Source organism: Pristiophorus japonicus, chromosome 4, assembly GCF_044704955.1.
Source record: "Pristiophorus japonicus isolate sPriJap1 chromosome 4, sPriJap1.hap1, whole genome shotgun sequence".
Lineage (NCBI taxonomy): Eukaryota > Metazoa > Chordata > Chondrichthyes > Pristiophoridae > Pristiophorus > Pristiophorus japonicus.
The window spans coordinates 312,140,709-312,165,346 of NC_091980.1; the positions used below are offsets into that span (position 1 = coordinate 312,140,709).

Consider the following 24,638-nt stretch of genomic DNA (forward strand, 5'->3'; position numbering starts at 1 on the left):
GGTTCTGGACTTCCCCAACATTGGGAACATTCTTCCTGCATCTAACCTGTCTAAACCCGTCAGAATTTTAAACGTTTCTATGAGATCCCCTCTCATTCTTCTGAACTCCAGTGAATACAAGCCCAGTTGATCCAGTCTTTCTTGATAGGTCAGTCCCGCCATCCCGGGAATCCGTCTGGTGGACCTTCGCTGCACTCCCTCAATAGCAAGAATGTCCTTCCTCAAGTTAGGAGACCAAAACTGTACACAATACTCCAGGTGTGGCCTCACCAAGGCCCTGTACAATTGTAGTAACACCTCCCTGCCCCTGTACTCAAATCCCCTCGCTATGAAGGCCAACATGCCATTTGCTTTCTTAACCGCCTGCTGTACCTGCATGCCATATATAATGATTTGGATGAGGGAACCAAATGTAATATTTCCAAGTTTGCTGACGATACAATACTAGGTGGGATTGTGAGTTGTGAGGAGGATGCAAAGACGCTGCAAGGCGATTTAGATAGGTTGAGTGAGTGGGCAAACACATGGTCGATGCAGTAAAACGTGTATAAATGCGAAGTTATCCACTTTGGTAGGAAAAACATGAAGGCAAGATATTATTTAAATAGTGAATGCTTGGAAAATGTCGATGTACAAAGGGACCTGGGTGTCCTTGTACACCAGTCATTGAAAGCAAACATGCAGATGCAGCAAGCAGTTAGGAAGGCAAATGGTATGTTGGCCTTCATTACAAGAGAATTTGAGTACAGGAGCAAGGATGTCTTACTACAGTTATGCAGGGCCTTGGTGAGACCGCACCTGGAGTATTGTGTGCAGTTTTGGTCTTCTTACCTAAGAAAGGATATACTTGCCACAGAGGGAGTGCAGCAAAGGTTCACCAGAATGATTCCTGGGATGGCAGGACTGTCGTATGAAGAGAGATTGGGTCGACTAGGCCTGTATTCACTAGAGTTTAGAAGAATGAGAGGGGATCTCATTGAAACGTATAAAATTCTAACGGGGTTGGACAGACTGGATGCGGGGAGGATGTTTCCCATTGCTGGGAAATCTAGAAGAAGGGGTCACAGTCTCAAGATACAGGATAGGAAATTTAGGACTGAGATGAGGAGAAATTTCTTCATTCGAAGGGTAGTGAACCTGTGATATTCTCTACCACAGAAGGCTGTGGAAGCCAAGTCACTGAATATATTTAAGAAGGAGATAGATAGATTTCTAGACACAAAAGGAGTATGGGGAAAAAGTGGGAATATGATGTTGAGATAGAGGATCAGCCATGATCATATTGAATGGTGGTACAGGCTCGAAGGGCCGAATGGCCTACTGCTCCTATTTTCTATGTAAATGTGAGTTCTCAGGTGACATAGAAACATAGAAAATAGGTGCAGGAGTAGGCCATTCGGCCCTTTGAGCCTGCACCACCATTCAATATGATCATGGAACTTCAGTATCCCATTCCTGCTTTCTCTCCATACCCCTTGATCCCTTTAGCCGTAAGGGCCACATCTAACTCCCTTTTGAATATATTTAACGAACTGGCCTCAACAATTTTCTGTGGTAGAGAATTCCACAGTTTCACAATTCTCTGAGTGAATAAGTTTCTCCTCATCTTGGTCCTAAATGGCTTACCCCTTATCTTTAGACTGTGACCCCTGGTTCTGGACTTCCCCAGCATCGAGAACATTCTTCCTGCATCTAACCTGTCCAATCCCGTCAGAATTTTATATGTTTCTATGAGATCCCCTCTCATTCTTCTAAATTCCATTGAATATAAGCCTAGTCGATCCAGTCTCTCCTCATATGTCAGTCCTGCCATCCCGGGAATCAGTCTGGTGAACCTTCGCTGCACTCCCTCAATAGCAAGAATATCCTTCCTCAGATTAGGAGACGTAAACTGTACACAATATACAAGGTGTGGCCTCACCAAGGCCCTGTACAACTACAGCAAGACCTCCCTGCTCCTATACTCTCATCCTCTCGCTATGAAGGCCAACATGCATTTGCCTTCTTCACCGCCTGCTGTACCTGCATGCAACCTTTCAATGACTGATGTACCATGACACCCAGGTCTTGTTGCACCTCCCCTTTTCCTAATCTGTCACCATTCAGATAATATTCTGCCTTTCTGTTTTTGCCACCAAAGTGGATAACCTCACATTTATCAACATTATACTGCATCTGCCATGCATTTGCCCACTCACCTAACCTGTCCAAGTCACCCTGCAGCCTCTTAGCATCCTCCTCACAGCTCACTCTGCCACCCAGCTTAGTGTCATCTGCAAACTTGGGAGATATTACATTCAATTCCTTTGTCTAAATTATTAATGTATATTGTAAATAGCTGGGGTCCCAGCATTGAACCTTGCGGTACTCCGCTAGTCACTGCCTTCCATTCTGAAAAGGACCCATTTATTCCTAGTCTTTGCTTCCTGTCTGCCAACTAGTTCTCTGTCCACATCAATACATTACCCCCAATACCATGTGCTTTAAGTTTTCACACTAATCTCTTGTGTGGGACTTTGTCAAAAGCCTTTTGAAAGTCCAAATACACCACATCCATTGGTTCTCCTTTGTCCACTTTACTGGTTACATCCTCAAAAAATTCTCGAAGATTTGTCAAGCATGATTTCCCTTTCATAAATCCATGCTGACTTGGACCTATCCTGTCACTGCTTTCCAATGCGCTGCTGTTACATCTTTAATAATTGATTCCAACATTTTCCCCACTACTGATGTCAGGCTAACCGGTCTATAATTCCCTATTTTCTCTCTCTCTCTCCCTCCTTTTTTAAAAAGTGGGGTTACATTAGCTACACTTGAATCCATAGGAACCGATCCAGAGTCTATAGAATGTTGGAAAATAACCACCAATGCATCCACTATTTCTAGGGCCACTTCCTTAAGTACTCTGGGATGCAGACTATCAGACCCTGGGAATTTATCGGCCTTCAATCCCATCAATTTCCCCAACACAATTTCCTGACTAATAAGGATTTCCTTTAGTTCCCCCTTCTTGCTAGACCCTCGGTCCCCTAGTATTTCCGGAAGGTTATTTGTGTCTTCCTTAGTGAAGACAGAACCAAAGTATTTGTTCAGTTGGTCTGCCATTTCTTTGTTCCCCATTATAAATTCACCTGATTCTGACTGCAAAGGACCTACGTTTGTCTTCACTAATCTTGTTCTCTTCACATCTATAGAAGCTTTTACAGTCAGTTTTTATGTTCCCAGCAAGCTTACACTCATACTCTATTTTCCCCCTCCTAATTAAACCCTTTCTCCTCCTCTGCTGAATTCTAAATTTCTCCCAGTCCTCAGGTTTGCTTAGGACTGTACAGTCCAATGCAAGAATTACAGTCTCTGTTACAGGTGGGGCAAACAGTGGTTGAAGGAAAGGGTGGATGGGGAGCCTGGTTTGCCGCACGCTCCTTCCGCTGTCCGCGCTTGATTTCCGCATGCTCTTGACGATGAGACTCGGTGCTCAGCATCCTCCCGGATGCTCTTCTTCCAGTTTAGGTGATCTTGGTCCAGGGATTCCCAGGTGCCGGTGGGAATGTTGCACTTCATCAAGAAGCTTTGAGGATGTCCTTGAAACGTTTCCTCTGCCCACCTGGGGCTCGCTTGTCGTGTCGGAGCTCCGAGTAGAGCACTTGCTTAGGGAGTCTCATGTCGGGCATTCGGACAATGTGGTCCGCACAACAGAGCTGATCGAACGTGGTCAATGCTTCATTGCTGCGGATGTTGGCCTGAGCGAGAACACTGGTGTTGGCTCAGACACGTGGACTAGATACAGCAGACATCTCGAAGCACTGGAGAAGTACCACCAGCACTGCCTCCGCAAGATCCTGCAAATCCACTGGGAGCATAGACGCACCAACGTCAGTGTTAAAATGGTTACCAAGAAGAGTAGTAAAGATATGTGGCCCTCACACATATTTGATCAAGATGTTTGATCATGGAAAGGTTAGGTTTGTTCACATTAATCATATCTTACCTATAGATGTCGAAGGAGTTGAAAGTTGAGATGATTCAATTTTTCTGATAAGTTCCTATCTTTTGTTCGTGTTACAGAATTCTGTCGTAGAATTTGGAAACATAAAATGGGTTCCATTTGAGAACTGTATACCAAGAGTTGTGTATACCATGCAAGTCATGTACAATGATTATTTGTTATGTTTAACTTCTTCAATAAGGAGGGAGACGTGTTGTAAAGCCATCTAGTGGACTGCTGATGTAATAACAATAAAGCCATGTGCTACATCAGTTCTTATCCAGCAGTCATGTTTGTGCAAGTATGTGTGTTTACTGTGTCTCAAGATATCAAAGGGGGGGCGTGGTCAGGAACTCGGGGCGGGGGGGTGGCGGGGAGGTCAGGGAGTGTTGGGGATTTGGTGGGGAGAAGGTTCTAACCCAAGAGGGTGAGCCCTGTCTGTTCTCTGAAAGCAGTAGTGTAAGCTGTGAGCTCTCTCTGGAGCCTGGCTGTCACAATAAATGGATCAATTTACACATTGTAAAGATCTTGATTACTCAGGCAAGCATGATCTAATAACACATTCCAGAGAAACTACTGGGTGTGCCTTGTCCTCCAAGGGGACCAATCAGAACTTTGCAAATACACACTGCTAAAACAGAAAGCTGATTATTACTCACCCCGTCCCCCCCTTGCCTTCAGAAAACAGTATTAAAGTCTCACAAACACAAGTTAGACAAAAGCCAAACCTCATTTGCCTTCTTTGTCAGACAATCCATCTTCTCTTCGTTCCAACTTCCCCACCCCGATAAAAGTTGCACAGACCTCATCCACCCCTTTTTCCCCTTCCTTTTCATCTCTTTCTTCCACATTCCTCTACGTCTCTTTCTCCAATCTCTTTTCTCTGTCTCTGGAGTTTCTGCTGAAGTTATGGGGAGATTGGGAGAACTCATGACAAATGAGATAGATAAAGAGAAAGGGGGTGCAATAGATGTGGGAATTTTTAAGGATTTTTAATAAGGCATATGATGAGGTGTCTCAGAAGATTTGTTGCAAAAATTCAAGCATATGGCACAAGAGGAAATGTACAGAAAATGTATTGATGGTGAGGAAACAGGCCTGGGTAATGAATATTGCTTGCATTGAAGAAGGGTTGGAAGTGGTATACCCTGGGGATCAATGCTGAGTCCACTTTTTTGTTCTTGGTGACTGCATAGATGATTTGGATTGGGCATTGGGAGCACAATATCAAACTTTGCTGATGACATAAAAGTATTGAGTTTGCCAAATTGCAAGGGCTATAAAAGAGTTTTGCAGGACATAGACAAGGTAGTGGAATGGGCAGACAGGTGGAATATGCAATTTAGTATGGAGGTGTGAGGTGATGGATTTTGGGAGTAAAAGCAGAAATGTGACTTTACACTTGATGGACAAATACTGAAGGATTAGAGAGATCTCTGGGTACAAATAGATCATTCCCAGAAAATGTGAGTGCAGGTCGATAAAACCATAAAGACCAGCATTTGGGGTTTTATAAATAAAGGCATGAAGAGTCAAGCAATACAGATAAATTTGTACCGGGCAGTGGTTAGGCCATGTTCGGGTACTGTGCGCACTTTTGGGCACCCCCACTAAAGAAAATTTCTGTGCTCTATATTCTGTGTAATTCTATGTAAAGTGTTAGAAATAACCTCTTTACGGCTGTTTCTGGTCTCTTTAAATAATCAGGTTCAAGTTCAAACCAATATGGTGAGTATATTGTGATTAATCAGAGTTTAAGATGAAATATAACACATTAGTTATACAGCAAAAATATACAACCGTGGCAAGTAGTTGATAACGATCCAATCGGACAGACAATTGACACACGTGAGTAATTCTCTTCCTATCATCTTGAGCCTCCTTCTTTCTCCTTCATCTGGAGCCCCCTCTCTCTTCCGTTTGGAGCCTCCTTCTCCCATTTGTGAGTACAAGCTTTCGGGAGGTCACTTTTGTTCTATTTTTAGGGGTGGGCCTGAACCGGCATATTAACAAGACCTTTTGACCTGCAGAGGTTCCCCTAAAGACTCGCTATCCGTATCAACTTCTTTGTTTCGATTCTGAATCAAGAACTCTCCCTAAAGATGTAGTATGATTTTAGCCACGTCTTTCTTTGTTTACACTTTCCTAGGATTTCCTTCCTGTGGAATTTGTGTCTTATCTCTTTCGTCCGTATCCTTCTTTGTCCCATGAGGCCCAGGTCAGAAACCTCTGCATTTAGGGTTACAGTTTATTTATAAAACCTTAAATGCTGGTCTTTATGGCTTCACAGTGTTACCTCCTTTATGACATAGCAAACTGCTGTGTGTTTACGCTAAATCCTACCAACTGCCTTCCATTGTCTTCGCAAACAGTTCTGTTAAGCTAACTTCAAATCCTACCTTAGGATTATACATAAAATACATAAGTCTTAACTTAAAAACAATAGATAATCACTTCGCAACAGGGGGATTGTATATAGTACAAAGAAGCCATACCATCCACAGGAAACCAAGACATTCGCATTTCTAAGCATCTATCTAGTCCGAGGAGACTTTTCGTCTGCAATTTGAACACAACCATTTAATCACAGCATTTATCGCATCAGAGTTTTAATCACATAACCATATATAGTTTCTAACAAACGCCTTGGGGCTCAAACCTCCACTTTTTTTGCCTGCTTAACGCCCACTTAATGCCCATTTTACCGCTGAAATGACATATAACGGCCATATATTGCCCATTTTGGCACAAAATGGAAAATGGCGGGCATTTTTCGGAAACTTATCGCCGAGCGTTACTTTCCCCATGTGCTCAACACCGAAAAAAATATTACCGCCCGCCCACTTTTTTGGGGCGGAATCAGCACAATGGGCGAATTCAATGCCCATAATATCGCCCAGCGTTACTTTCCGCACGGAATTAACGGCGAGATTCAATATTAACACCTGGCGACTGTTTTTTGTCGTAAAGAGCATGTTTACCCAAACTAGCGGCAATGGAGATCGCCCATCGTCAATTTCACCACCTCGCACACATTTTGCCCACAATTATCGCTCGCTCAAAAAACTGCCCACAAACAGTGGAACTAACCGGGACGAATCACAGCGTTATGGACGCCATGTTGTAGATCACATGTCGCGTCCTTTAAACGGCTGCTATGCTTCAACCTCAGTGGAGTTCGGATGTGCTCTGCAGGTCGTTGGAGTTGATGTGACCATCTCTAGCAACATCTTGACCACACTGTGACTGATTGGAATTGAAGAGGTGTGCTCATCGGGGCATTCCTTGTTTGTGTGCAATGGGTGGAAAACAGAACTACTGCAATGGGGCCTGTCCTTTCTCACCCTCTCTTGGTGACCAAATACATGCAGCAGACTCAACATCGCCGAAGGAACACTGCACTGCATTATGTGCCCAATGAACGATGTGACAGACAGATGAGGAGGACCAGACGTTACACCCCCCGCAAGTACAAGGAGAAGCATTCTTACCTCGACTTGCCCGACACCACCTGCCTTCGGAGACTGCGCTTCCACAATGAGGTTATCACTGAGGCACGCCAGCTGATAAGGGCAGATCTGCAGCCTGCCAGCACCATCAGAACTGCACTGTCCATCGAGGTCAAAGTCACCGCAGCACTGTCATTCTATGCCTCGGGTTCTTTTCAGGACACAGCTGGTGACATTTGCGGACTTTCTCAGCATGTCGCACATCGCTGCATTAGACAGGTCACTGAAGCCCTGTACGCACGCAGGAGGGACTTGATCAGCTTTCCTATGACCAGGAGGCACTAGGATTTTCCAGAATTGCAAACTTCCCCAAGGTGCAGGGAGCAATAGACTGTACGCACATCGCGATGTCGGCACTTTTTCAGGATGCTGAGGTTTTCACGAACTGAAAGGGATTCCACTTCCTGAATGTCCAGCTGGTTGTTGAACACCAGCAAATTATATTGGCTGTGAATGCTCAATTTCCGGGCAACATCCATGATGCGCACATCCTGCGTGAGAGCACTGTATCTGACTTGTTTAACAATGAGCCACAAGGTCAATGCTGGATGCTTGGTGACAAAGGATATGGCCTCGCCACCTGACTGATGACCGCCCCCCCTTCCCCCCACCACGTGACACCCATACCAAGGCCGAGGCAATACAACGAGAGCCACAGAGCAACTCGCAATATCGTTGAGAAAACCATTGGGAGTGCTGAAGCAGCGCTTCAGATGCCTGGACCACTCAGGAGGCGAGCTCCAATACCACCCTGAGCAGGTAGCTCAATTCGTGGTGGTCTGCTCCATGCTACACAACCTGGCTATCAGGAGGGGACAGGAATTGCCTGATGAGTCTGACAGTCCACCTCACCAGAGAGAGGATGAGGAGGCGGACGCCGACATTGGGCCAGACAATCAGGCTGACGCTGAAGCCATGCCCCCGCCCCCCTGTAGACCTCATGAAAGGGCCCATGGTGGCATGATAGCTGCAAGAGCCTTACGTCAGGAGCTCATCAATGATGGCTTTGCCTGAGAGTACAAGGCTGACACACTGCTGGGTGTGCAGGTCATCCATTAATGGTGGGCATCACCTTGGTGACAGTTAAAGTTTAAGTTGATTGAAGTTAAGTGTGATTATACCCTTTGATAAGGAATCACCAGCGTGTAATGGTGCAGCTATGTGAGCCAATGTGCTGCAAGGTTTTGTTAAATAAAAAACATTTAAACCGATCATTAGTCTGAAATCATCAATATTTCTGTACAAACCAACCCTTCACCCCGCTTCTCCTCCCCACCTCTACCCCTTACGCTTACCCTTCTGACTCTAAGCCGCCTGGCCGAGGAGGTCCTCACGCGATGCTTCATTGGTTGGGGTGGGGAGGGTGACGGCCGAAGCGCCTCTTGGACAGATACGGGACAGGACGGTCCCGAGGTGGGAGCATGCTTTGAGCCATGAGCAAGATGTTGCTGCTGACTCTCGTGTGGTTGGCAATGGGGGTGCATCACCTTGGGGTGCAGTGCGGCGCTACCAGCTCCAGGGCCTCCTCCATCCCTTCCAATATATATGTTTTTTGTTGGACAAAAACTCGGTGCCAACTATATTCTTGGTGCTTAGTGGGCTTTTTGCTGCTGGTGAATTTCCGTCGTTCCTCCCACAACAGCCAAACAAGCACACACCACAGCCACACACACTTTCAGTGCCTCTGAACTCCATAGAAACATAGAAAATAGGTGCAGGAGTATGCCATTCAGCCCTTCGAGCCTGCACCATCATTCAATAAGATCATGGCTGATCATTCCCTCAGTACACCTTTCCTGCTTTCTCTCCATACCCCTTGATCCCCTTAGCCGTAAGGGCCATATCTAACTCCCTCTTGAATATATCCAATGAACTGGCATCAACAACTTTCTGCGGCAGGGAATTCCACAGGTTAACAACTCTCTGAGTGAAGAAGTTTCTCCTCATCTCAGTCCTAAATGGCCTACCCCTTATCCTAAGACTATGTCCCCTGGTTCTGGACTTCCCCAACATCGGGAACAATCTACCCGCATCTAACCTGTCCCGTCCCGTCTGAATCTTGTATGTTTCTATGAGATCCCCTCTCTTCCTTCTAAACTCCAATGTATAAAGGCCCAGTTGATCTAGTCTCTTCTCATATGTCAGTCCAGCCATCCCGGGAATCAGTCTGGTGAACCTTCGCTGCACTCCCTCAATAGCAAGAACGTCCTTCCTCAGATTAGGAAACCAAAACTGAACACAATATTCCAGGTGAGGCCTCACCAAGGTCCTGTACAACTGCAGTAAGACCTCGCTGCTCCTATACTCAAATCCCCTAGCTATGAAGGCCAACATACCATTTGCCTTCTTTAGCGCCTGCTGTACCTGTATGCCAACTTTCAATGACTGATGAACCATGACACCCAGGTCTCGTTGCACCTCCCCTTTTCCTAATCTGCCACCATTCAGATAATATTCTGTCATCGAGTTTTTGCCCTCACATTTATCCACATTCTACTGCATCTGCCATGCATTTGCCCACTCACCTAACCTGTCCAAGTCACCCTGCAGCCTCCTAGCGTCCCCCTCACAGCTCACACCGCCACCCAGTTTAGTGTCATCTGCAAACTTGGAGATATTATACTCAATTCCTTCATCCAAATCATTGATGTATATTGTAAAGAGCAGGGGCCTTCAATCCCATCAATTTCCCGAACACAATTTCCCGCCTAATAAGGATATCCTTCAGTTCCCCCTTCTCACTCGACCCTCGGTTCCCTAGTACTTCCGGAAGGTTATTTATGTCTTCCTTCGTGACATCCTTTTCGGGTTGGAAATCGGTGGTTAGCGGTGTGCCACAGGGATCGGTGCTGGGACCACAACTGTTTACAATATACATAGATGACCTGGAAGAGGGGATAGAGTGTAGTGACAAAATTTGCAGATGACACAAAGATTAGTGGGAAAGCGGGTTGTGTAGAGGACACAGAGAGGCTGCAAAGAGATTTAGATAGGTTAAGCGAATGGGCTAAGGTTTGGCAGATGGAATACAATGTCGGAAAATGTGAGGTCATCCACCTTGGAAAAAAGAACAGTAAAAGGGAATATTATTTGAATGGGGAGAAATTACAACATGCTGCAGTGCAGAGGGACCTGGGGGTCCTTGTGCATGAATCCCAAAAAGTTAGTTTGCAGGTGCAGCAGGTAATCAGGAAGGCGAATGGAATGTTGGCCTTCATTGCGAGAGGGATGGAGTACAAAAGCAGGGAGGTCCTGCTGCAACTATACAGGGTATTGGTGAGGCCGCACCTGGAGTACTGCGTGCAGTTTTGGTCACCTTACTTAAGGAAGGATATACTAGCTTTGGAGGAGGTACAGAGACGATTCACTAGGCTGATTTCGGAGATGAGGGCGTTACCTTATGATGATAGATTGAGTAGACTGGGTCTTTACTCGTTGGAGTTCAGAAGGATGAGGGGTGATCTTATAGAAACATTTAAAATAATGAAAGGGATAGACAAGATAGAGGCAGAGAGGTTGTTTCCACTGGTCAGGGAGACTAGAACTAGGGGGCACAGCCTCAAAATACGGGGTAGCCAATTTAAAACTGAGTTGAGAAGGAATTTCTTCTCCCAGAGGATTGTGAATCTGTGGAATTCTCTGCCCAAGGAAGCAGTTGAGGCTAGCTCATTGAATGTATTCAAATCACAGATGGATAGATTTTTAACCACTAAGGGAATTAAGGGTTATGGGGAGCAGGCGGATAAGTGGAGCTGAGTCCACGGCCAGATCAGCCATGATCTTTTTGAATGGCGGAGCAGGCTCGAAGGGCTAGATGGCCTACACCTGTTCCTAATTCTTTTGTTCTTATGACAGAACCAAAGTATTTGTTCAATTTCTGGCATTTCTTTGTTCCGCATTATAAATTCACCTGAATCCGACTGCAAGGGACCAACATTTGTCTTCACTAATCTTTTTCTCTTCACATATCTATAGAAGCTTTTGCAGTCAGTTTTTATGTTCCCAGCAAGCTTCCTCTCATACTCTATTTTCCCTCTCCTAATTAAACCCTTTGTCCTCCTCTGCTGAATTCTAAATTTCTCCCAGTCCTCAGGTTTGCTGCTTTTTTTGGCCAATTTATATGCTTCTTCCTTGGATTTAACACTATCCTTAATTTCCCTTGTTAGCCACGGTTGAGCCACCTTCCCCGTTTTATTTTTACTCCAGACAGGGATATACAATTGCTGAAGTTCATCCATGTGATCTTTAAATGTCTCCCTCTCTCTCTGTCTCCTCTTCTGCGCATGCCATGGTGACCCTTGACCTCCAGAATTTTGGGAATGGAGCGTTGCCATGCCGTTGCTAAGGACGGCCACACTTTACGGCAGAAGGTCAGAAAAATTTAACGCTACCGCCCATTTGATATCGCTCGCGGTAACGCCCATTTTCAAAAATGTAAACTAGGTGTTGAGAGAATGGGCGAGAAGCCGGCAATCTGAAAATCCTTTTTTACCGCCCACGCCGGAAATAACGCCCATTTTTGGGCACTAAGCTCAAAAGTGGAGGTTCTAGCCCATAGAGTGTACAGTCTCTGGTCATCAGGATGATGCCAGGGATGTGAAATTATAGTTATGAGGAGAGGCTTGAGATACTGGGACCATTTCCATTGGGGCAGAGAGGGTAAGAGATTTAACGGATGTTGAATCAGTGAGTCGGGAAAGACAATTTCCACTGGTTGGGGAGTCAGTGATGATGGGGCATCAATTTAAAGCAGCGAGTGAGGAGAAAGGTTATGAAATGTCATGATGCAGAGAGTTATTGGAGGATGGAATGCTGTGTCTCGGGGACTGGTTGGAACAGACACCATTGCATCTTTTAAGGGAAAAATGTATAAATATTTGAAATAAAAACAGAAAATGCTGAAAATACTCAGCAGGCCAGGCAGCATCTGTGGAGAGCAAAAACAGCGTTAATGTTTCAGGTCGCTGACCTTCTTATCTTTTCCCGTTCTGGCAAAAGGTCATTGACATGAAACGTTAACAGTTTCTCTCTCCACAGATGCTGCCTGACCTGCTGAGTATTTTCAGCATTTTCTGTTTTTATTTCAGGTTTACAGCATCCACAGTATCTTGCTTTTGTATAAATATTTGAAGCTGGGGAAGATTTGGATTGCACCAGCAAACAAACGTGGTGGGACAAATTGCCTCTTCTGTGCTGTAAGCTTCTATAGTTCTCTGGAGACCAATTGCTTTGCACAAGGAAGGGGGGATGTGCCATAACTTGTGCACACCATTCCGTGGACAGTTATAGATTAGCATTGGCAGAGGAGGTCTGGGAGTATGTTTTACACTTGTCCTGTGAGGGAAAGTGTTTGGCATGGGGAGACTGCAGCTATTACTAACAAATGGAAAGGAGGAGCGCGTTCAGTTGACATTTTATTTAATCAAAAAATGTCTTCATTCATCTTTCCCCAGTGATCAGTGATGGAGGGAAACCCAAAGTCCAGGTGGAGTACAAAGGAGAACAGAAGTCATTCTTTGCTGAGGAGATTTCATCTATGGTGTTAACAAAAATGAAGGAGATCGCGGAAGCATACCTGGGATCTCCTGTGAGGAATGCTGTCATCACAGTGCCGGCTTATTTTAATGATAGCCAAAGACAAGCCACCAAAGATGCCGGAACAATTGCTGCTTTAAATGTGCTGAGGATTATCAATGAACCAACTGCAGCTGCCATTGCTTATGGACTCGACAAAACAGGATCCGGTGAGCATAACGTCCTCATCTTTGACCTGGGTGGTGGAACATTCGACGTTTCTATTCTTACCATTGAGGATGGCATTTTTGAGGTTAAGTCTACTGCTGGAGACACTCACCTGGGAGGAGAAGATTTTGACAGTCGCATGGTGAACCATTTCATTGACGAATTCAAACGGAAATTTAAGAAGGATATCTCCCAGAGCAAGCGGGCAGTAAGACGTTTGCGCACGGCTTGCGAGCGTGCCAAGAGGACCCTGTCCTCGAGCACACAAGCTAGCCTCGAGATTGACTCTCTGCACGATGGTATTGATTTCTATACATCCGTCACAAGGGCCCGGTTTGAGGAATTGAACAGTGATCTGTTCCGAGCCACGCTGGAGCCCGTTGAAAAAGCCCTTCAAGACGCCAGAATTGACAAGTCACAGATTCAGGATGTTGTTCTTGTGGGAGGCTCCACGAGGATCCCTAAAATCCAAAAGATGCTTCAAGACTTGTTCAATGGGAAAGAGCTGAACAAGAGCATCAATCCAGATGAAGCTGTGGCTTATGGTGCAGCTGTACAGGCGGCCATTTTAACAGGCGACAAATCTGAAAATGTGCAGGATCTGTTGCTGTTGGATGTTACTCCCCTGTCTCTAGGTATTGAAACAGCTGGTGGGATCATGACTTCCCTAATTAAACGAAACACCACGATCCCCACCAAGCAGACTCAGATCTTCACCACTTATTCAGATCGACAAACCAGTGTCCTTGTTCAAATATACGAAGGTGAAAGGGCCATGACCAAAGACAACAACCTGCTTGGCAAGTTTGACCTTTCTAACATTCCACCAGCTCCACGCGGAGTGCCACAAATTGAGGTGGTCTTTGACATAGATGCCAATGGCATCCTAAATGTTTCAGCCGCGGACAAGAGCACAGGCCGAGAAAACAAGATCACCATCACTAATGACAAGGGGCGCCTGAACAAGGCTGACATTGAGCGTATGGTGCACGAAGCGGAGCAGTACAAGACCGAGGATGATTCAAACCGTGAAAAGGTGGCTGCCAAGAATGCCCTAGAGACCTATGCATACAGCATGAAACAGGCTGTACAAGACGAGAAGCTGAAAGGAAAAATCACCGAGGCGGAGAAGGCGAGTGTCATTGCAAAATGTCAGGAGGTCCTCACGTGGCTGGAAACAAACCAGACAGCAGAGAAGGAAGAGTTTGATCACCAGCGGAAGGAGCTGGAGAAAGTGTGCAAGCCACTAGCCAAATTCTTCCGATGTCCTTGCTCTGGGATGCCTGGAGGGATTGACAATACCTCTTCCCCTAGCAATACATCAGGACCTACTATTGAAGAAGTTGACTAAGTGAAGTGGGTAGGAGCATTGGAAGAACTTGAGACACTGGGCTCTGAGTTACTAACTGCTGCTTATTTTCCATATTTATTTTAATATTGCTGAAGGAACAAATGTGCGATAGTGCACCAATGAGTACCAGCTGCCCAAACGATCCAAGCTACGCATCAGTTTAGTTCTCTTGCAGTGTGAAATATCTAAGGAGCGTTAGCTTATTGTAGGTAAATTAGCAGAGTTCTTGAACCGATTATGATCCATCTCGCCCATTGTGTATTTTCTTTTTTTTTAATTATCAATGGGTTTCTTCACAAACTCAAATGTTTGTGTTATTGTAATGAAATTTGCACAGCTATCAAATGGGGTGGATAGGCAGATCAGGGGAAATGGATACAAGGAATAGAGACTGCACCACAACCAACTGACACCACCTTAAGATGGGACTCTGTCCCTTAACACAATAAAGGTTGGCTTATTTTGGGGTAAACATTTAAACAACCAATAAAAATTATATTATTTTCATTCACAGTGTGGCAGATATCTAGCAATGTAGACTTTACTTCTACATAGTTCCTTCCCTGCTAAAGTAACTGATAAGGGGAGAGGAGGGACTGCCCTTTTTATTGGGGAAGCAGGAACCATACCCTTCTTTATTGATGGAAGGACTGCAGTCTTTCTGTATTCCTGGAAGTGGAGGAGGATCTGCACCCCTTTATTGTGGGGGGGGGGGGGTTGGTAGGGACTGTAAACCTTCTGTACTGCTGGGGAAGAAGAAACTGCACCCTTTCCTTGGTGTGTGTGCACTGCTGCAAGATGAAAGGTATGTGTTGATGGTACTGTTAGAAGAGATCTAAACCGTCTGTGCAGTGCAATGGGACAACGCTATTCATTACTCCTCATGGAGTAATAAGTTGCAGAGACCAAAGTTACTTTTTACAACAGTATACTTCAGATTAAAATATAACTTTGCTGCAAAATATTACAGCTAACTCTGGTTATAAGGATGTGATAGCTCTCTGTGGATATAAAGCTTTGACTGTTATCTTTAAATGTTGCTGTATTCCTTATTTATTTTAGTAAATTAACAAAAATTCGTGTTGAGTTGTCTCTCGTTTACATGTATTTTAATTCATTGCGTTTAACCCAGATATGAAATGTTTAAAAACAACTCAAACAATAAAGACCCCTTAGTTCAGTGCTGTCTGGAGCAGAGTTTCTACAGCTGTAAGGGTTGGATGGTAAAATAGAAAAAGTTGCTACTTTGAAATGTGTTTTACTCCCTAGTCTGTGCTGAGTGAGCTCACCTAGGGAAAGGTGACATGAAAGGCACTAAAATTGGACTGAGGAAATCATCTAGTGATCTTGATCCTAACCACTATCCAGTGAGCATGTTTGGAGATCAGGTGAGGGCAGTATTAAGTTTCCTGTGGTTCCCCCATCCACCCTCCACGAACAATTAGCCTGCCAACTCTCGCTTTCTGGACTCCTGCATGCAAAAATGCCACATTGGTGAAGTAGTCAAGGTCAATGATGTCTATCCTAGAGGGCAAGAACAATCCAAAACTCCTCTTCTCAAGAACAAACTACCTCTGCTGATCCCCTGCCTCTCTTTCCACCATCTCCAACTTCACGTGTGAGGAGCTGCCGATTTTTATTTTGCATCTTGAGGCTATAGACTCTGCTTGGTTGCCTTTGCTTCCTCTTGCTTTTCTGCCCTCATTAAGGTAATTTCCTCCACGAGACCCATCTCCTGTGCACACCACTCACACATCTCTGCTTGATGTAACACTTGCTGACCTAGTACATGGCTTGCTTTCTTTAGACTCTTCACTCCCTGCTTCAAAACTGCTGTTGGCTTTCCCCTCAAACTCCAACCAACCGTGGTTCAATGGGTAGTGCTTCTGAGTCATGAGGTTGTGGGTTCAAGTCCCATTCAGAGGCTTGAATACCAAGTGAGTGCTGCACTGGCGGAGGTGCAGTCATTCAGATGAGATGTAAAACCGAGGCCCCATCTGCCCTCTAAGGTGGCCGTAAAAGATCCCGTATTCTGGTGCTATTTCAGCAGGGGAGTTCTCTCCGGTGTCCTGGCCGACATTTATCCCTCAACCAACATCACTAAAAACAGATGATCTGCTCATTATCTCATTGCCGTTTGTGGGAGCTTGCTGTGCACAAATTAACTGCTGCGTTTCCTGCATTACAAAAGTGACTACACTTCAAAAGTACTTCATTGGCTGTAAAGTGTTTTGAGACCTGACCTATATAAATGCAAGTTTTACTTTGACCACTCCATCTTTTCTAACTACTATCCTGTCTCCAACCTTACTTTCTTCTCTAAGGTTTTTGAACATGGCACCTAGGTCCTTGCCCACTTTATTCCCTTTGATCCAGTTTCCAGCCTGGCGACAGCATCACGATTCCATCGAATTTACAGCACAGAAACGGGCAATTCAGCCCAATGGGTCCACACAAGCTTCCTCCCACTCAACTCCATCTAACCCTAATAGCATATCCATGAACAACCAGGGGGCATTTAAAGTAATTGGTAGGAGATTTATACACGGACCAGCCCACACTGCGATATGTGTGCGCACTAGGTCCGTGCAGCAGAGCAGGTCTCCGGTCGTCCTGGTTTACCCTTGCCACTGGATAAAGGCCTAGCTCTGTCAAGCCCGTGTGGTGGCTAGTGTGCAACGGCTACCACATGTTAAAAAAACCCACGCGCAGGCATCTTCCACCCCTGGAGTTCAGGATTGGAATATCAGGTCCTTCATTGAAACATCTGTGAACTCATGTGGAAGCAAGTCATCCTCATTCGAGGGACTGCCTGTGATGATGATGATCCAACCTGGACGAGGAGGAGGGAGAGAAGTGAAATAAGCCAAGGTCCTACCCCTTAATTACTACTCAGTAGCTGCTGTTGAAAAATGATTGTGTTGGCGCTGTGTGAGGATGGGATTAGGCTTGAGGTTGGTTTGTGATATCCTCTGTGATTGAATGATTTAGCGTGCATCCTGCTCATGAAGAAAGGTCATTTGATACCAGAGGGTTACTAGTGCCCGAGGAAGAGTTCTCCAGCCTGTCTCACTACCTTCAGGAGAGGACGAGATTTAGTGGGGGCCACGAGAGGGGAGAAGATGGCAACAATTCTATTATAATAGCAAGTTGTAAAACAATTCAACAGCAGGTAATCGAAAAGTTAAGATTACAATTATGATACTTGTCACGTAAGGTGGTAGAGGGGAGGGAACGTGGTGGAGAGGAGGGGAGGCTCCCTCAGTGTTGCACTGGATTATCAGCCCGGATTATGTGCTGAAATCGCTGGAGTGGGGCTGAATCAGAGGTGAGAGTGTTACCATTGAACCACGGTTATCATGGCCCAGAAAAACCGTGATCCTCCTTTCTATTCAGGTGTGCTACCCCTCCAGGCACTCTGCCTGTCAGACACCCATGGGGGAATATATACTGTCGGCCTTGGATTTTATCTTTCTCCCCTTCCCTGTCGTGAAACTATCAGCTCCCTTCCTCTGCTCCCTGATTGTTACTCTCAACTCTAGACTGGTACTCTCAGCCCCGAGTGTTGACTTGCCCCAGATGTTTTAGAATCCGAGGCCTGGAAATGTGTCTCGGGCGGTGGTGCAAAGCGGGTGGTATCGGTATCTATTGACTGCAATGCTACTGAGTATCAGGCGCTGCGTATAACGGGCGGCCGACACGATACTGCCCATAATGTGCCACCGCCCGAGATAACCTCAGCCGCAGATTCATGCTGCACAGGCGGCGGCCATTCAGCCCATGGTGCCTGTGCCAGCTCTTTGAAAGAGCGATCCAAATAGACCCACTCCCCTTCACCCCTATTATTTCTATTCGGATGAGACGTTAAACCGAGGCCCCGTCTGCTCTCTCAGGTGGATGTAAAAGATCCCATGGCACTATTTCGAAGAAGAGCAGGGAAGTTATCCCTGGGTGTTGGGGCCAATATTTATCCCTCAATCAACATCATAAAAACAGATCAACTGGTCTGATTATCACATTGCTGTTTGTGAGAGCTTGCTGTGCACAAATTGTCTGCCACATTACAACAGTGACTACACTTCAAAAGTACTTCATTGGTTGTAAAGCGCCTTGAGACGTCCGGTGGTCGTGAAAGGCGCTATATAAATGCAAGTCTGTCTTTATGTTATCTTTGGCCCCAATGGTTTTAATCTTCCCACACACACCACTTTCCAAGTTGTTATTGTTGGATCTTGGGCAGCCAGAGTAACAATACTGTGAATTGTTACTCTGGCTGCCGATATGTTAGTCAGCCCCTGGGTTGTTACTCTGCGCTGTGTTACTCTGGGTTGCCAGGATACCCAGTGTATACAGAATGTTGAGCGGTCTGTGCGGAACTACTGCGGGCGGAGAATGGACGGATACCTGAGTCTGGAGCAGGTGAGACCTCGCGGGGCGGGGGAAGAGCCCGTCCTTGGGGGGGGGGGGGGGGACCGTGGCCGCTGGGGAAGACTCCCCGCTCTGCCCCCCATCTCCACTCCACCGAGCAACGCCGGAGCTAATGACAAATTGAACGGTTTCTAACGCCAACCACTCGTAACATCCAGTCCCAAGTCAGACTGTGCTCCGGACAACTTTTTGGCTGCACTGTGGTTGGATAGACTAGAGTTATACTGACACTCAGCTCTTGCATTTGTTTGAGCCTCTGGCAAGCCAGTTCTGCCCCTCCGCACGTTGTCATGATGATGCACACGCTCAATGATTCACATCGCTGTTGTTTGCCATTCTGTTCGGATTTGATGAGAATGGAGTGGGTTTTGTTTCTGTAGGGAAGCACTTTGGCTCTGTGAGAGTGGAGGGGAGACAAACTAAATTTGGAACTCCTGAAGACTCGCTCTAATTGTAGCAAGTCAGAGTTATACTGCTGTTTCTGCACTGGAAAAACAGGCGATTGCATGCCTTTGTTACCTCTAGACTTGACTATTCCAACGCACTCCTGGCTACCTATGTAAACTAGAGGTGATCCAAAACTTGGCTGCCTGTGCCCTAACGTCCCGCTCACCCATCACCCGCTGTGCTCACTGACCTACATTGGTGCACGGTTAAGCAACGCCTCGATTTTAAAATTCTCATTCTTATTTTCAAATCCCTCCATGGTCTTACCACACCCCCCCCCCCGGCCACCATCTCTGTAATCTCCTCCAGTCCCACAACCCTCTGCACCCCCACAAGATCTCTGCGGTCCTCTAATTCTGCCCTCTTGAGTATGCCTGACTTTAATCGCTCAACCATCGGTGGCCGTGCCTTCACCTGCCTGGGCCCTAAGCTCTGGAATTCCCTCCATAAACTTCTCGCTTCGCTACCTCTCTTCCTCCTTTAAGATTCACCTTAAAATCCACCAGTTAGTGTGTCAGCTGTGGCTCAGTGGGTAGCACCCTTGCTTGAGTTGTGGGTTCAATTCCAGTCCAGAGACTTGAGCTCAAAAATCTAGGCTGATACTCCAGTGCAGTACCGAGGGGATGCTGCACTGTCGTTAAACCGAGGCCCGCCTGCCCTCTCAAGTGGACGTAAAAGATCCCATGGGACCAATACCATCAATCAACATAACAAAACAGATTATCTGGTCATTATCATGTTGCTGTTAGTGGGAGCTTGCTGAGTGAAAATTAGCTACCACGTTTCCTGCATTACAACAGTGACGACACTTCAAAAAGTACTTCATTGGCTGTAAAGTGTTTTACAATGTCCGGTGGTCGCGAAAGGCGCTATAGAAATGCAAGTCTTTCTTTCCTTTACATGTCTGAATGGGTGAAATCAGGAGTATCCCGGGGTGTATAACTGACCTACACCCCGGGTCTGACCACCACCCCTTATACACCGCGGGACCGATCCCAGCCCGTTATACACCTTGGGACCGATCCACCACCCGTTATACACCGCGGGACCGATCCCCGCCCATTATACACCGTGGGACCGATCCACCACCCGTTATACACCCCGGGACTGATACCCCGCCTGTTAAACACACCGGAACCGCCCATTATACACACTGGGACTGATCCACCGCCCGTTATACACCCCGGGACTGATACCCCGCCTGTTTTACACCCCAGGACCTATCCCCCGCCCGTTATACACCCCGAGACCGATCCTCCGCCCGTTATAAACCGCGGGAACGATCCCCCGCCCGTTACCCCGGCACCAATCCCCGCCTGTAATAAAAACATGTGCAGGAATAGGCCTGCATCACCATTCAATATGATCATGGCTGATCATGCAACCTCAGTATCCCATTCCTGCTTTCTCTCCGTGCCCCTTGATTCCTTTAGCCGTAAGGGCCACATCTAATTCCCTTTTGAATATATCCAACGAACTGGCCTCAACAACTTTGTGGTAGAGAATTCCACAGGTTCACAATTCTCTGAGTGAAGAAGTTTCTCCTCATCTCGGTCCTAAATGGCTTACCCCTTATCCTTAGACTGTGACCCCTGGTTCTGGACTCCCCCAACATCGGGAACATTCTTCCTGCATCTAACCTGTCCAATCCCGTCAGAATTTTATATGTTTCTATGAGATCCCCTCTCATCCTTCTAAACTCCAGTGCAAATAAGCCTAGTCGATCCAGTGTTTCTTCATATGTCAGTCCTGCCATCCCGGGAATCAGTCTGGTGAACCTTCGCTGCACTCCCTCAATAGCAAGGATGTCCTTCCTCAGATTAGAAGACCAAAACTTACACAATATTGAAGGTGTGGCCTCGCCAAGGCCCTGTACAACTGTAGTAAGACCTCCCTGCTCCTATACTCAAATCCTCTCGCTATGAAGGCCAATATGCCATTTGCCTTCGTCACTGTCTGCTGTACCTGTATGCCAACTTTCAATGACCGATGTACCATGACACCCAGGTCTCGTTGCACCTCCCCTTTTATAATGGGGAACAAAGAAATGGCGGACCAGTTAAACAAATACTTTGGTTCTGTCTTCACGAAGGAAAACACAAATAACCTTCGGGAAATACTAAGGGACCGAGGGTCGAGTGAGAAGGAGGAACTGAAGAAAATCCTTATTAGGTGGGAAATTGTGTTCGGGAAATTGATGGGATTGAAGGCCGATAAATCCTCAGGGCCAGATAGTCTGCATCCCAGAGTACTTAAGGAAGTAGCCCTAGAAATAGTGGATGCATTCGTGATCATTTTCCAACAGTCTATCGACTCTGAATCGGTTCCTATGGACTGGAGGGTAGCTAATGTAACACCACTTTTTAAGCAGGGAGGGAGAGAGAAGGCGGATAATTATAGACCGGTTAGTCTGACATCAGTAGTGGGGAAAGTGTTGGAATCAATTTTTAAAGATGAAACAGCAGCACATTTGGAAAGCAGTGACGGGATCGGTCCAAGTCAGCATGGATTTATGAAAGGGAAATCCTGCTTGAAAAATCTTCTATAATTATTTGACGGTGTAACTAGTAGAGTGGACAAGGGAGAACCAGTGGATTTTGTGGATTTGGACTTTCAAAAGGCTTTTGACAAGGTCCCACACAAGAGATTGGTGTGCAAAATTAAAGCACATGGTATTGGGGGGTAATGCACTAACGTGGATAGAGAACTGGTTGGCAGACAGGAAGCAGAGAGTCGGGATAAATGGGTCCTTTTCAGAATGGCAGGCAGTGACTAGTGGGGTGCCACAGGGCTCAGTGCTGGGACCCCAGCTCTTTACAATATACATCAATGATTTGGATGAGGGAATTGAGTGTAATATCTCCAAGTTTGCAGATGACACTAAGCTGGGTGGCAGTTTGAGCTGTGAGGAGGATGCTAAGAGGCTGCAGGGTGACTTGGACAGGTTAGGTGAATGGGCAAATGCATGGCAGATGCAGTATAATGTGGATAAATGTGAGGTTATCCACTTTGGTGGCAAAAACACAAAGGCAGAATATTATCTGAATGGCGGCAGATTATGAAAAGGGGAGGTGCAACGTGACCTGGGTGTCATGGTACATCAGTCATTGAAAGTTGGCATGCAGGTACAGCAGGCAGTGAAGGCGGCAAATGATATGTTGGCCTTCATAGCTAGGGGATTTGAGTATAGGAGCAGGGAGGTCTTACTGCAGTTGTACAGGGCCTTAGTGAGGCCTCACCTGGAATATTGTGTTCAGTTTTGGTCTCCTAATCTGAGGAAGGACGTTCCTGCTATTGAGAGAATGCAGCGAAGGTACACCAGACTGATTCCGGGATGGCAGGACTGACTTATGAGGAGAGACTGGATCAACTGGGCCTGCATTCACTGGAGTTTAGAAGAATGAGAGGGGATCTCACAGAAACATAAAATTCTGACGGGACTGGATAGGTTAGATGCAGGAAGAATGTTCCCGATGTTGGGGAAGTCCAGAACCAGGGGACATAGTCTAAGGATGAGGAGTAAGCCATTTCGGACTGAGATGAGAAGAAACTTCTTCGCTCAGAGAGTTGTTAACCTGTGGAATTCCCTACCGCAGAGAGTTGTTGATGCCAATTCATTGGATATATTCAAGAGAGAGTTAGATATGGCCCTTACAGCTAAAGGGATCAAGGGGTATGGAGAGAAAGCAGGAAAGGGGTACTGAGGGAATGAACAGCCATGATCTTATTGAATGGTGGTGCAGGCTCGAAGGGCCGAATGTCTTACTCCTGCACCTATTTTCTATGTTTCTGTTTTACTAATCTGTCACCATTCAGATAATATTCTGCCTTCCTGGTTTTACCACCAAAGTGGATAACCTCACATTTATCTACAGTGTACCGCACTGCCATGCGCTTGTCCACTCACCTAACCTGTTCAAGTCACCCTGCAGCCACTTAGCATCCTCCTCACAACTCACACTGCCACCCAGCTTAGTATCATCTACAAACCTGCAGATATTACATTCAATTCCTTCGTCTAAATCATTGCTGTATATTGTAAATAGCTGGGGTCCCAGCACCGAAACTTGAGGTACCCCACTAGTCACATAAGAACATAAGAACATAAGAATTAGGAACAGGAGTAGGCCATCTAGCCCCTCGAGCCTGCTCCGCCATTTAACAAGATCATGGCTGATCTGGCCGTGGACTCAGCTCCATTTACCCGCCCGCTCCCCGTAACCCTTAATTCCTTTATTGGTTAAAAATCTATCTATCTGTGACTTGAATACATTCAATGAGCTAGCCTCAACTGCTTCCTTGGGCAGAGAATTCCACAGATTCACAACCCTCTGGGAGAAGAAATTCCTTCTCAACTCGGTTTTAAATTGGCTCCCCCGTATTTTGAGGCTGTGCCCCTTAGTTCTAGTCACCCCGACCCATGGAAACAACCTCTCTGCCTCTATCTTGTCTATCCCTTTCATTATTTTAAATGTTTCTATAAGATCATCCCTCATCCTTTTGAACTCCAACGAGTAAAGACCTAGTCTACTCAATCTATCATCATAACCCCCTCATCTCCGGAATCAGCCTCGTGAATCGTCTCTGTACCCACTCCAAAGATAGTATATCCTTCCTTAAGTAAGGTGACCAAAACTGCACGCAGTACTCCAGGTGCAGCCTCACCAATACTCTATACAGTTGCAGAAGGACCTCACTGCTTTTGTACTCCATCCCTCTCGCAATGAAGGCCAACATTCCATTCATCTTCCTGATTACCTGCTGCACCTGCAAACTAACTTTTTGTCCTTTTCAGAATGGCAGGCAGTGACCTGCGGGTCCTTGTGCATGAAGCTCAAAAGAGTTTCATGCACAAGGACCCGCAGGTCACTGCCTGCCATTCTGAAAAGGACCCGTTTATTCCTACTCTTTGCTTCCTGTCTGCCAACCAGTTCTCTATCCACGTCAGTACATTACCCCCAATACCATTTACTTTAATTTTTCACACTAGTCTCTCATGTGGGACCTTGTTAAAAGCCTTTTGAAAGTCTAAATACACCACATCCACTGGCTCCTCTTTGTCCACTCTACTAGTTACATCCTCAAAAAATTCTAGAAGATTTGCCAAGCATGATTTCCCTTTCATAAATCCATGCTGACTTGTACCGATCCTGTCACTGCTTTCCAAATGCGCTGC

The 24,638-nt window shown here is 46.0% G+C and overlaps 2 protein-coding genes and 1 long non-coding RNA gene across 3 annotated transcripts in view; 2 read left to right on the forward strand and 1 right to left on the reverse strand.

Moving 5' to 3' along the window:
* The window catches only part of LOC139263509 (heat shock-related 70 kDa protein 2-like), a 56,028-nt gene extending 40,363 nt beyond the window's left edge, over positions 1–15,665 (forward strand). The window contains exon 2 of the mRNA XM_070879695.1: positions 12,948–15,665. Within this exon, the coding sequence (XP_070735796.1) occupies positions 12,948–14,587 (1,640 nt within the window). The 3' untranslated portion in view covers positions 14,588–15,665. The remainder of the gene's footprint in view (positions 1–12,947) is intronic.
* The window catches only part of LOC139263511 (uncharacterized), a 229,872-nt gene that overhangs the window by 18,444 nt on the left and 186,790 nt on the right, over positions 1–24,638 (reverse strand). The window lies entirely within an intron of this gene.
* The window catches only part of LOC139261938 (protein phosphatase 1 regulatory subunit 36), an 82,814-nt gene continuing 77,044 nt past the window's right edge, over positions 18,869–24,638 (forward strand). Inside the window, exon 1 of the mRNA XM_070877106.1 lies at positions 18,869–19,006. Coding sequence (XP_070733207.1) covers positions 18,869–19,006 — 138 coding nt within the window. The remainder of the gene's footprint in view (positions 19,007–24,638) is intronic.